General features: G+C 40.7%; 2 protein-coding genes across 4 annotated transcripts; both read right to left on the bottom strand.

The window, feature by feature from the left end:
- Nucleotides 1-404: 404 nt before the first annotated feature.
- Nucleotides 405-7,716, bottom strand: LOC127323960 (uncharacterized). 3 transcript variants are annotated; one of them, XM_051352076.2, is made up of 15 exons: nt 7,390-7,716; nt 6,807-6,895; nt 6,049-6,115; nt 5,854-5,966; nt 5,218-5,284; nt 5,089-5,137; nt 4,838-4,923; nt 4,427-4,653; nt 4,287-4,342; nt 3,347-3,432; nt 2,803-2,895; nt 2,129-2,495; nt 1,462-2,003; nt 1,101-1,329; nt 405-1,028 (listed from the first exon to the last, which is right to left on the bottom strand). In XM_051352076.2, the coding sequence occupies exons 1-15, from the start codon at nt 7,639-7,641 to the stop codon at nt 829-831; spliced, it is 2,523 nt and encodes an 840-aa protein (XP_051208036.1). In that variant the 5' UTR covers nt 7,642-7,716; the 3' UTR covers nt 405-828. The 3 variants fall into 3 exon arrangements, with proteins under 3 accessions (XP_051208036.1, XP_051208034.1, XP_051208037.1); XM_051352074.2 differs by having other exon boundaries at nt 4,427-4,680; nt 7,390-7,715; XM_051352077.2 differs by lacking the exon at nt 7,390-7,716 and having other exon boundaries at nt 4,427-4,680; nt 5,854-5,961; nt 6,807-6,897.
- Nucleotides 7,717-9,399: 1,683 nt separating this feature from the next.
- Nucleotides 9,400-13,508, bottom strand: LOC127323860 (phospho-2-dehydro-3-deoxyheptonate aldolase 1, chloroplastic). Its single transcript, XM_051351970.2, has 5 exons — nt 12,966-13,508; nt 11,598-11,875; nt 10,796-11,072; nt 10,423-10,668; nt 9,400-9,858 (listed from the first exon to the last, which is right to left on the bottom strand). The coding sequence occupies exons 1-5, from the start codon at nt 13,401-13,403 to the stop codon at nt 9,571-9,573; spliced, it is 1,527 nt and encodes a 508-aa protein (XP_051207930.1). The 5' UTR covers nt 13,404-13,508; the 3' UTR covers nt 9,400-9,570.
- Between the last annotated feature and the right edge of the window lie 229 nt (nt 13,509-13,737).

Genomic DNA, 13,737 nt, shown 5'->3' with positions numbered 1-13,737 from the left:
TTGCTACAAGATTTAGGTCGATGTAACGGGATTTTTCTCCTTTTTAGCTTTTTTTATGTGTCCATCCGTAGTGTCATTAATGTCATTAGGAAATTTTATTATTGCAGAGGCTATGTGTAATTAGTATCTTCTCCATATTAATATACTCCTTTGTCGAAAAAAAATAGGAAGCCACAACTTTGCTAGTTAAAGCAAGATGAGATTATAATTGAGAATGCCAAGTATGACATACCACACTCCTCTAGTGTGAGACCCGAAAAATATAAGCTTTCTCAAAAGGAGGAAATGAAAGATGCGTTTTTTTTTTTTTCAAACTGAGCACAGCAAGCCCCTACAACCCAATGAGACAGTGACCATGAGACTGATGCAATTCAGATGCCGTTGAAGGATATCCTCTCGAGGCATTTGAGAACATCTGCACGTTACGGCATCTTATTCACTTCAGAATGACCTGTGAATCACTAGTACCACATAATGAAAGCCAAACATCATATTCATAATTTTCCTTCTACCACAGAGACTGGTCTTTAACTCAAGTTCCTCAATAAACAAGCAACTACCAACTTTGCTTTTTTTTTTCCTTTTTCCTAATTGGTAGGGATTATTTTGTTGTGGCATGCTTACTATCTATTTTGCATGCGAAATTAACTTGTTTAAATTTAAGATCAGTAAGAACCACACAATGAAACCTACAGATGTCATATTCATGTTGCTCTAGATAGTCCTTCAAGATTCATCAGCAAAATCCTGACATTGGAGTGTCAACTCTGTTTTCTCTGCCTCGTTAGCATGCGATGCAAGTTCTGATAATCCATCTCTAGTCTGTTATCAGTTCCCCTCATCTAATCCATTAATGTCCTTGTTAGGTTTCTCATCTTCAACCCTGAATTCTTTGAATCCAAAGCGATATTCAAGTAGTTCCTTACGATCAGGTGGGGAAACTAAAACATTCATAGTTGATTTTCCTCTCCAGCAAACAATGGCAATTGTGGAGGGATCCATGGCTACGGAATCGGCATCTTGATGCCCTGAAATATTGCCAAGATTAAAATTACCGTAAGTCATGAGTTCTGCCAGGTTCACATAGAGCATGATTTTACCTTCACGCAGCACTACAACACAGCAACCAGGCATCAACGATGAAGCTTCCTCCCCAAATCTAGCATCAGTAAAATGAGCAAAGTTAATGGTCCTGCATTGTAAAAGTTGTTGGAAATCCACTGGAGAAGCATATAGTATTCGCTTCCTCATGTATGGGAAGAGCAATGACAGCCCCTCATAAGATAGCCTATATGCACATGAACAACCATCCTTTGACCTATGTCTTTCCTGAAAGCAAACATAAAAACAGAACTGGCTTATTGTTTAGGTTAAAGAAATTGCATGCTTTTTCCATAAAAATGCATTTATTCCTGGTAATGGATCAAACAGCAAATTAAACTGCCTGATTGGAGCACTTACAAACATCTTTACGCCAACAGAAGCAATTTTAATCTGCTCGCCAACTTGTACATTCAGTTCCAAAATTTCCTGTACCGATTTTGATATGTAGTATATTCTCCTTGCATTATCAGTACTTCTTGTCACCAGACGACCTTCGAGTGAAAACGTTTCCTCAATACCAAAGAAAGATACTATATTTTTAATCACGGCATCATCCTCAAAAAACAGCACAGGATCAATCCCTTTCCACTTGTACTGGCAGTCCAACTTCTTTGTTCCATGACTTATATCACCTGATTTTGTTTGACTATGTTTTACATCATCAGTCTCCATTTTAACTCCAATTAAGTTATTATGCTTTGAAGTTTGGTTGTCCACACTTAATTTTTTCTGTTCATCAGGCAATTTGTTATCACCACAAACTTCAGAAACAATTCCATGCTGATGCATCATTTTTTTTACAGGTGCAGTTATTTCTGGTTGATATTGTTCCTGAAGTCCCACAGTCCTCGTTGTTGAGAGCGGGTGCTCAGTTTTTCCCACCTCGGTCATCTGGCTCTCTGAAAGAATGTCGATAAAACATTTAAGCGCATCTACGATAGTAGATATCAGTAAATCAGAGCATATGGAAATGTTTATGAAATGCAAAATTAACTTGTGCAAAAGCAACTAAACATGATATTACCATTTAATGGAGATAGTTTATGAATAACTGCAATAAAAAATGCTCCACCATCTTGGTCATGTGGAACGATTCTCATGCATCGACTGAGAGGAGATTTTGAGCCCACACCGTTCGAAGTATAATCTGAACTTTGAGTGGAAATACTAGTTGAAACTCCACCAGTATCACAATTAAAATCGCTCATTTCTTCGATTTTGAAATTTCTTGAGAAGCTCGTACTGTACTCCAATTTGGCATCAACGTTGTTATACACTTCATGACCTTCATACTTGCTTTTACTTGAAGGAAACATACTCGGCAGTATTACATTCTTTCTATCGTGAGAAACATCTTCATGTGTCTGCCACCAAGATCCTCTATCATTCACCTGCAAAGTTCACAAGAGCAAACACTGGGAAAAGCAGAATGGAAGAACAAAGTTTCTAGTATGCAGTGTCTCCCAGTATATATCAACTGTTCAACTGGACACCAAACAGAAAAAAGTTGAATTTGAGAATATCATAGTTGGCACAAATAAGAGGCACCACTTTGGGACAGACGGAGCAAAATAGATTTTTGTTTACAAAAACAGAAGCACAGTTGTTGAGATTGAACAAGCACCTATCTTGTGGACAGAACAGAGAGAAAATAGAATATCAAGAGATACATCATGAAATAGATATGTGTGTACTAACCTTCCAAGTGCTAAGTCCAGGACGGCGGACCAATTCTGGTAGCTCTTTAGAAACATCAAGTAGTTCAACAGAGTTTCCACTTCTCCGAAGAAGCTACAAAAATTATTTAATATAAGAAAAAAATTATAATGAAAGATCAGCACAGAAAAATTCTACACATAACCAGATTTTGAGATACTATATAAAGGCAGTAAAATACGCAGAAAACAACCAACTGCTTTAGTGATCAGCAAGAAAACTGTCATTTGTAATATATATAGAACCTTTTGATTAGGCAATACAGATGGGCTTATGCCCCTTGTTTGGACTAGTGAGCACGTTAATAAAACATCATTTTGAGCTTATTCTATGAGGTGCATTACTAGGTCCAATTCTGCTTCGGTATAAGACATATAAAGCAACCTAGAAAGAAAACCAAAGGTAAATACACACAGATTTGGCTCATTCTCAGTCTAAAACTAGTAAAAGATACTAAAAGCTTCCTGCTCAACAGTTTAGCGGTCGAATCCATAATGTATGAAAGTTCCTGGAATTCATCAAGTACCTCAGCTACAACAGCTTCATTTTCAATAGGATTCATTGAGCAAGTTGAGTAAACCATCCTACCACCCACTTTAAGTAAGGCAATGCCTGAAACAACAAAATTACAATTTTGACACTTTTTTTCGTGAACACGCACCAAAGTGTGTCATTTGTATTCAGAAGAAAGCGTCAAGAAGGCACAAAATTACAACGAACAAACAACAAAGAAAGAAAGAAGAATATAAAAGAACTGTTCAGAAGCTAGCACATGCTAGCTCGCTAGGAGAGTCTTGGGCCCAAGCAGGAGAGGCAAGCGCCCTAGGGCTTTCGCACGAGCCAGCATCCACAAGTTTTCTTCAATCAGAAATGGATCGGCCAGGTCACCATGATGGGGAGAGGCCCCACTGAAGACGCAGTTGTTCCTAAGCTTTCAGATACTACATGTGATAGCTTTCATATTACTAATAACTTCAACTAACATAAATTTTGGCCGCAAAACACAACTAAATTCTATTCAAGATCATTTCCAGTTAAACTATTCCGTAAACCTAAGGACTCGGACTCATCGATACGGGTTTCTGGCAATTTGGGGAAAAGGAGGAAAACAAATAGTCACATGCTCAATCCAATAGTGGGCAAAGAAGTTTATTCTATTTTCATTGTGCAGCATCCATCTGATTGGTCCTGGCCACTGCTCTACCTAATGCCTCTTGTTCCACAAGTAGTAAACGTCTACTGATAATTGGATGGTGTTTATGTGATAACCGTTCTAGAGAAACTCTTCAAAGACTCCTGAGTACAAAGGTAATCATATGCTAAGGTTCATGAAATATCTCATGGCATATAACAGTGATGCATGGGTGGTAGGCTGGTAGCTCAGTTTGTAAAACTATCAACACCCACAAACAAGATAAAAACTGAACGAAGGGCATAGTAATGTTAGGTACAATACAAAACCTTACCACGCATAGCAATGTTTACTTGGAGAAGATGAAATTCGTTCCCCATGCTTGAGTTCCTGGACAGTGCACAGACTGTGACCCTAGGAAAAATTTGGAAGGAAACATAACAGCAGCAGACGGAATAAAGGTCCAGTGCTTACCACTTTCTCCACATGTCATGACTTTTCCGTATAGTCCCATCACCACTACAGGGGACATCACAAAGTACACTGTCGAATTCTAACCGTTGTGGTTTGCGATGATCTTTGTCTGTTTCTGAATGCTCCTTCGCAAGAGAACAGCTGGGGAAATTTTGTGCGTCATGGTTTGTCACTATCAGGTTGGCAGTACACATTCTCTTTGTATTATGGATGAGAAGGTCGCATCTCTGCGCTTTGAAATCATTAGCTATGACCTAATAACAACGCCGCACAGGAAATGAACGTGCATAAGTATAACTACAAGTTTCATTCCTGAAAACATCTCATGAACTATAACAAGAAGTGTTGTTCTCGCTACATGCCATAAATAATGCAACAGATCAGGAGTTATACAATTGTACTGATATTTACCAGTGCTCTTGGAAGTAGCCCTGGCTCTTTTGATTGGTGAATCATCTCGAGTAGCTGGAATGTTTTAGATCCTGGAGCAGCACACACTGCACAAGATCACAAAAGGAAAAATGGATGCTATATTAAAGGAGTTTTTGTGTCTCCTAATCAAATCTAAGAGTCCTAATATCCCATGATATTTTGGAAGACAGTCAACTTGTATGAACACACAGGAGTTTATGATTATGGACAAGGGTAATGAACTAACATACTGTCAAGAATATGGTGATCAGGTTGTACATTCAGAAATAGTGGTGGAACCTGCGAAAATAATTTCAATTATCAAAACATGCTTAATGTAAAATAAAATATTGTAAGATGATCATTAAATTTTTTCTCACCATGCTAACAGCCTCTTGCCTAGTTATGTTACCAACCTCGCTCTCATGCTTTAGAAACTCATGAAAACTGGAATGTACAAACAATTGAAGTAAAACAGTGGTCTAACTAAACAATCAAAAGTACATCAAGGTTACAACAGCACCTAATTGTTAAGTATAACCGTGATCTGAATGTGAAAGAACTATGGGTAAAATAAGTTGGGATATCACAGTATATTAATATTGTCAAGTGATGTTTCCAAATTTCCACAGTCAAGTAAGCAGCCTTACTTTGTACACATAAGTACCTGATGTGCTGCAAAATTGGCACTCTAAAAATTCTCCAAAGAGATTTTATAAAAGGGATAATGAACGGCCCAAATGAAATGTATGACAGGTTACCTACCTATGAATGGTATATGATTTTTAAAGCAAAGCGTAAAAGAGAGCTAGATTACACATGATCTGAGCGCTACAAACATATAAAACAATTTGGATGCCCTTTGAGCATATGCCGCAAGAATTCTTCAGGTACGAATGTTCCAGAATTTAATTTGTTGCATGCACAACTTTGGTTAGAACATGAAGGATGATTACAAAAATTACATGCCATCAGCAAGATTCTTTTAGAATAAACATCATGCAAGAAATGATTACCTCTCAAGTGCCTCAGTTTTCCTGAGTTGCTTCCTAGAGAAGTTCAAACGCCATGCAAGATTGCCTGGATACCAACTCAAGGGACTGATGAAGTCTTCTCCATATTCACTAACCTTTGCAAATAGTTTTTTGTTAAGATTATAAAATTTCAATAAATAGCATTAATTGAAGTGTGTAAATCAAACAAGAGGCAACCTCACACTCCAAAGATCTCCTGAAGTCATTTTCTAATTTTGAGCAAATGTCTCCCAAAAACCGACAGCTGAAAAGAAAAGGAACCTTAAGTTTATTAGAGAAGAATGACCAAGAGTACTCATGAGAATGAACTTATATGCTACTGTATCATATAGAACTACAGAGGTAATAACAATCTGGTTAAAGAGCATAAAATTTCCTAGAAAGTAATATACTCTAATTGTATGGTCTGTTAGGCAAATTTCTAGAAATACTTCAGCTGACAAAGGTACCATACATAATGAATAGCTTGAAATTATTCCCTCAAAGTCCATGAATTTCCAGAGAACATCAGGATTATTGTGACAGTTTGGATGTATCAGTAACTGAAATGGTTAAGGATCAGTTTAGAATCTCTTCTGTATAGCACATCTTGTGAACTTCACAAACCACACTACAGAATTTGGAAGGGAATACACATTCTAAGGAATGAGAAAGCAGAGGAACGAGCAAAACAGGGGATCCGCATATAACATGCAATATTTGTGTCGAGAATGGGTAATTAGTCAAACCAAAGGAAAGTCCATTGTGGTAACTGGTAAGTGCAGCATATCATTTCAAAGGACTAGCATCACCTAGCATTGATCCTAAACGTCGCTGGTAATGGTTTCCAGTTACCACAGGGGATCAACATATAACAAGCAATATTTGTGTCGAGAACGTGTAATTAGTCAAATCAAAGGAAAGACAGATGTAGTAACTGGTAAGTGCAGCATCACCTAGCATTAATCCTAAATGTCGCCGGTAATGGTTTCCGGAGCACGCTCATGAAGGCATCCCACTCCTCCTCGCGAACGATTTGTTGCTCCTGCAAGGCATAAGCATGCAAGCAGCCCATAAGAACCGACATTTCCATAGAAATTTATCGGCAGAACCAACATTTCCACAAACTGTTCTGCAAACAACTTTGCAGTAAGCCAGTAAAGTCAACTACAGAACAATGAGCCAATGATACAATTTCGAATTTCTACACAGGCCTTAGTAAATTTATCGCACCCACACAAAAAAACATAGTAGTTCACATTTCAACACCGAATCAAGTCAGACGACAGTTAAATTTCCACAAACTGTTCTGCAAACAACTTTGCAGTAAAGTGAAATCAACTACAGAACAATGAGCCAACGATACAATTTCTACTCAGGTCTTAGTAAATCAGCGATATGATAAATTTATTGCAATCAAGTCAGACGACAGTTAATCAAACAAAAAAAAAGTCAGACGACAATTCGATTCACTTCGAGCCGCACCATAAAAATGATAAGAGCCGCGTAACGTGCAACTGAAGGAGCAAGTAGTCGCACCTTGTAGTACTCCTCGAAGGCAGTGTTCTCAAGGACCGGTGGCTGCCACGAGTTGGACTGTCTGCGGGCGGCGGCGGCGGGCGCCGGGGAGCAACGAGGGTGGGGACCGTGCCTCCAGAGGCTCTCCAGCGCCCCCGTGAAGTGGCGGCGCTGCGCGCGACCGCGCTTCCTGTCGCCTCCGATGCATTGCTTCCGCTGGCCGCCGGCGACAACGAGGTGACGGAGCGAGACGGGTGTCCGCAGAGCTATCATGTTGGGGATTTGCGGAGGTGGGTATGGCCGCGTGGGGTATAGCCGTTTTAGGGCGACGCCCAACAAAACATTGTCAAAATCGCAACTCCGGGATCGACCTGGGGTTTCCGTGTAGCTGTATGGCGATTATTCTTAAGGCCTTGTTTGGCAGCCGTGTTTTTTAGTGGATACACTTGTATTATACCAGCCCAAGCAGTTACACGAAAATACACCTTATAGCTGTTTGGCAGCCCAGATTCTAGGCGTGTATACCTAGGTAAACCCGTGGAAACACATCGGGTTGACTCGTTTTTCAGACACGAGGTGGGGCTCGCGTTTTTTACACTCAGCTATTCTTGGGTTTGAGAAGTGTATCTGGTGTACACCCAAAACTCGCTCGATAATACACTAGCAAACACGGGAACCCACTTCGACCAAACGAGGCCTAAAGGAGTGTAGGTGTATGCATATCTAACGGGGTGTGACCAATTCTCAGATTCATGTGCAAATAGTTAAATCTCAGTTGCATTCTCATGTGCAACTGAAAGATCTTAGTTGCAACAAGTAGTTAAAACTTAGTTGCAAACTAACATAAATAATTCTCGTTGCAAACCGATAGTTTAGGAGTCGACTTAGAATTAGCAAAATCGCATTTAGTATTTTCTGTGTCTCGTTACAATCTAGGTTGTAGTTGGTCATAGTAATAAAATATTATATTATGAAACAGAGAGAGTAGCAGTTTTCTTTTCGATTTTGCTAATTCTAAGTCAACACTTAAATTTTATAATTGCATCATGATTTATGCAAGCCACGAATTAAAACATAATTGCAACTGAGATTTTCTCGGTTGCATATGTGGTTGCAACTGAAATATGCACATGTGCAATTATGAAAAATGCACCGAGATTGGTTCCTGATTCACAAATTGCAACATGTTGAAAATCATCAAATTGCACTACTCAACCTTTGGATTTGCTTCATGATTCGTGCTGTTCATGAGTTGTAAAGTGAGTTGCAACTCTAATTTAAATTTGCACATTTGAGGAACAAATTGGCATAGACTAAAACTTCCAAACAATTGACAACCTACACCCACTATATCCACTGTCTCACAGTGGGCACTTTTCGGTGTACATTTTTCCTGCCTCCACTGCTCTCTCAGTCAAATTTCCGTTCATCTGGATGCTGTTGTAGTAGCTACACAAAGAAAGATCTTCAAAGGAACCTATATTTTCCTTATTCTTTACAAATTTTGCTAACTGTGAAACCTTTTGGTTATGCTGGAATAAGAATTTTTAATTGCATCCTTTAAAAAAAAGTGTGTTGCCCACACAAAGTTTTTGGAAAACCGAATGCATCCCCCAATTCTCAAGACAAACAAATATTTCGGAGTATTTTTTTAATCAAAATTAGATCATTGTCGTTTGTTTGCATTCCCAGTTGGAACCATGATCATTAAAACCCAAAACAAAAACATGTCACTGTACAGAGCATGAAGAAGTCATCTTAATTAGCAAAGAACATCTAGCAAAAAGATTCAATGAATAGAATGCATGAATCTGAAACAGACAGTGAAGGTGAAATTCTAAAACTAAAACGAATAAGAGGGGTTAAAATTCAGGAAAATCGATAAATCTACCTCTTCCAGCAAAAAAAAGATAAATCTACCTCAAGCATCAGGGCAGCAGCGCAGGTTGCATCCACTCGTATCGCAAGCAAGTTGGATGTACTACTGTACTCAGCAGTCACCATTGTTGGCATCGGACTAAAGAACATAAATTAGATGGAGGGGAGTAATTGGTCTCATCCTTCTTGCAAAGTATAGTTCATACTTCATACGTACAAGTAAAAACAAAAACTGAGACAACTATGATGTGGAAGTTAGTAGAGAAGCAACAGGAAATTTTACAGAAGACGTTGATATTTCTCATATAAATTTACAGTGTCCCTTCAAAGTCCCATGGACGATGGAACGGCGCCCCGCTGATTGTCCAAGGCCCATGAGGCCGCCCTCCTCCTCCGGAGGCGTTCAGCGATGATGAACGACAGCTCCAGCGCCTGTGAGGCGTTGAGCCTTGGGTCACAGTGTGTGTGGTAGCGCGAACTCAGATCATCGAATGTCACTGTGCGTGACCCGCCAATGCACTCCGTCACGTTTTGTCCGGTCATCTCCAGATGAACTCCCCCCGGGTGGCTCCCTTCTTGCTCATGGACATCAAAGAATGCACGCACCTCAGCCTGGTTTCAGAAACAGGATAACTCAGCTTAGTTTTACTTACAGTCAATCACATGTTGCACATAAGTTAAACCAGTGCAGTAACTTCTACAAGAACTAAGCTAACTTGTATTCTGTCATGTGGCTGTACATGACCGGAGGTTTTAAATGGGGAAATTAATCGGCGGAGCTACTAAAACCAACCAGTTATAAGAAATGAGCTGGAATATCCAGGAAGACCACAAGGTTCAGGAAAGGGCTTCAGATTAGGACAATAGGTCTTTTTCAACCGTTTTAGCATGCTTTTTGTTCCAGTAACATCGATGGTTATTGGCACAAGAAGGGCCAAGTATTACCACTAATGGTGTATCATTTTCGCCAGGAATCAGATCAACTAATTTGGCAAAGCTATGTTGCATCAAATGTATTGAATAATTAGGTTTAATCATGAAACATTCCCTTGTCACAACTTTTCACTACACATGGTTGCTGAGCATGAAAACTACACCCTAGTTACTACAAAGTTACAGGGTAACATGGACAAGCAAATACTGAAAAAACAGGACCATAAGAGGAAAAGAAACTACCAAAATTCTGTCGAAGGAGCGAGTCTTGAGGCCACAAGGGGCCTTCATTGTGTTCCCATGCATTGGGTCAGTAACCCATGTTACTATCTGGCCAGCACCACGAACAGCACGGATGAGGTGGGGGAGTTTGACTCTCATGTTCTCAGGTCCCATTCTCGTGATGATAGTTATTCTTCCTGGCCTGTTTTCAGGGTTCAAGATATCAATCAACTTCACAAGTTCTTTGGGGTCCATTTTGTCGCTGACCTGCATTTATAGATGAGAAAGGGAAATATTTATAAGAAAAATTGTATTCACCTTCAGATGCAGAGTTCAACTTCAATATAAATTATGATTATGAGTCATGATAAATGTCCGAATATCCAGGTTTTACCTTGATACCCAGAGGGTTCGCAATGCCTCTGAGAAACTCCACATGGGCGCCATCAAGCTGGCGAGTGCGCTCTCCAGCCCACAGGAAGTGGGCAGAACAGTCATAATAGAGGCCAGAGGTGGAATCCTCACGAGTAAGTGCCTGCTCATAGGGAAGAAGAAGACACTCATGTGATGTCCAGAATTCTGTCGTTCTCATTATAGGGTGATCTACAGTGAGCCCAGCAGCTGACATGAACCCCAAAGCCTCGTCAACTCGATGAGCTAGCTCCATGTACCTATTCAACATTGTTCGCAATCAACCATGAAATGTCACAATTAGATTTTCCCGTGCTGAATATATGGCAAACTTAATCAAAATAACGAGTTGTCCAGCTACAGAAGAAAGAGTATAATATTTTGTGAATTAGTAGTTAATTACTAATATTACCGAACTAGCGAATCAGTAACATTACCAAAATAACTGCATGGTACTCCCTCCATTGCAAAATGCAGAGTGTATTTTGATTAGTTAAGACAAGGCTTTGACCAACATTTACTCCATTAATGCAATTTATATGAAAAAATGATTTTTTTTCGAGAAAAAACGGATTCATTGCATTTGTATTAAGATGTACTTACGATTGTGATTTGTATCACACAAAACCACACATCAACAGAGTAATTTTTTATCAAAGCTTTGCCTTACCCAAATAAAATACCCTTTTAGATTTTGCAATAGAGTAAAATGCATATTTGCATGAATCAAACAGTTTCAGAAGCAAGTATTCGAATGGAGAGAGTAAGTAGTTCGAGGTAACCACCTATCACCCTGTTCACTTTTCTCTGTGAAGTCAAGATTCCATTGTGTTACCCTCTGCATGGCGGCATAACCTCCAGTAGCAAACGCCCGGAGCAAATTCAGTGTTGCTGCTGACTGTGAGTACGCCCTGATCATGCGTTGTGGATCTGGCACTCTCGACTTCTCATCAAATACATCCCCATTAATATTGTCTCCTCTGTAGCTAGGCAACTTCACTCCATCCCGCTCTTCAAAGCCATCTGATCTTGGCTTTGCAAACTGGCCTGCCATTCTTCCTACCTACATATTCCATGTAGCGCAATAAGTAATATATTTGGCTGATCTGCAGTATTCCGTGGTGCGAGAAGCATTTCAGCAGGGTTTTGGGAGGCTGATGGCCATCGCCTATAAATCTTTCACTCATACGAAAGATGCACTCTGGTTTCCCAAGGATTGGGCTGTTTCCATTTGTTTTCTGGGAGATGGTGCTACTTCCTGTATTTTGTTAGCTGAGATTTATGCAGTGTTTCTTCAGTATGCTTGTAGTGAGCTAAGTCAACATAGTGGGGTATCCTTGCTCGCTCGAAATCAACCTATTTTATTGTATGCCGGTTTGTAACGCCCTTCTAGTTTGGTTTTGTTAAATAAAATTACAGGTCACAACCATTTGCATGGGTGAGGTTAGGTTTATAGAATAGTCTGCACCTGTAAATATAGTGGCAAATCAAATAATATGAGGGTTTCATGAGTTCCATACTCGGTCCTTAGAACTTCTCTGTATTGAATCTTTAGTGTCAAGTACAGCATACACAAAAATGATCAATCAGCAACCAAAATTTACACCTCTATTATAAATATCAGCCCATTTTTTGCTAATAAATCACAAAATACCCAACAACTTTGCTAATTGGCTACAGTGAAAATATATAGATGAAGATTCAGTACCACTTTGTTAATTGTTAGTGCTATTTTGAATAAGTTTCCGAATGAATATATAGATGAAGATTTTATACCCAAAACGATAGATTAGCACTTGAGAGTTTTAGAACTTGCTTCTTCAGCGAGTTGCAACTCTTAGTGAAAATGGAAACTGGTATGAATCAAAATATACAGTAATTTTATTGCGCACTCGTTTTATTTCTTGTATGAAGGGCCTAATTTAGGTTCGAACAGGGCCTCCAAATTTACAGGCACGATCCTGATAAAACTATAGTACATAAAAATATAACAAAGGGTTTAGAGGCGTTTCATACCTTTATAATTCTTAGTGAAAACTGAAACTGGTATGGATAAAAATATATTGTACTGCACATTTGTGTTAGTTCTTGCATGTAGGGCCTAATTTAGATTCGCATAGGGCAAAACGGAGCGTTTGGAGGCGGTTCCATACCTTGATGATGGGCATCTGCCCACCGAACATGAGCACGACGGACATCTGGAGGAGGACGCGGAAGGTGTCCCGGATGTTGTTGGCGTTGAACTCCTTGAAGCTCTCGGCGCAGTCGCCGCCCATGAGGAGGAAGGCGCGCCCGAGGGCCGCCTCCGCGAGCCGATCCTCCAGGTTGCGCGCCTCCCCGGCGAAGACGATCGGCGGGAAGGCCTCGACCGTCCGCAGCACCTCCTCCAGCCCGGCCTTGTCCGGGTACTCCGGCTGCTGCAGCGCCGGGCGCTCCCGCCAGCTCCCCGGCGCCCACTGGCTCGGCGGCCGCGGCGCCGCGCGCACCGCGTGGGCGCGGATGAGCCCGCCGCGTCGGGGCCGGGTGAGGCCACGGGAGGGGAGGAGCGGGTTGTGCAGCGCCGCCGGCGCGGGGGATGGCGCGAGGGGCATGGCGAGGGATGACGACGCCCTGCCCTGCAGCGTGGGGTTCGGTTCCGGATGGGGGTACGTACGGCTGAACGAGTGCTGGAGGCTGGAGAAGGGTTCTCGCGGAAATATTTGGCAAGGTTTTTGTCACTTCTCGGGGTGAGATCTCCGTGTATCGGTTGTTCGTTCAGCCGAGCCCATCCTTTTCCACCGGGAAACGAGAGATTTTTCAGCATTCCGGCACGTGGTCCACGGTACGAGTCACAATCAGCTCGATGTACAAACATAAATAAACGACAATAGAATTGTCAAAAAGAAAAAAAAGCATAAACGATAATAAAGATTTCGTTTATGACAA

This window comes from Lolium perenne, chromosome 7, assembly GCF_019359855.2.
Source record: "Lolium perenne isolate Kyuss_39 chromosome 7, Kyuss_2.0, whole genome shotgun sequence".
In the NCBI taxonomy this organism is placed as follows: Eukaryota; Viridiplantae; Streptophyta; class Magnoliopsida; order Poales; family Poaceae; genus Lolium; species Lolium perenne.
This window is presented reverse-complemented; position numbering and strand designations above follow the sequence as displayed.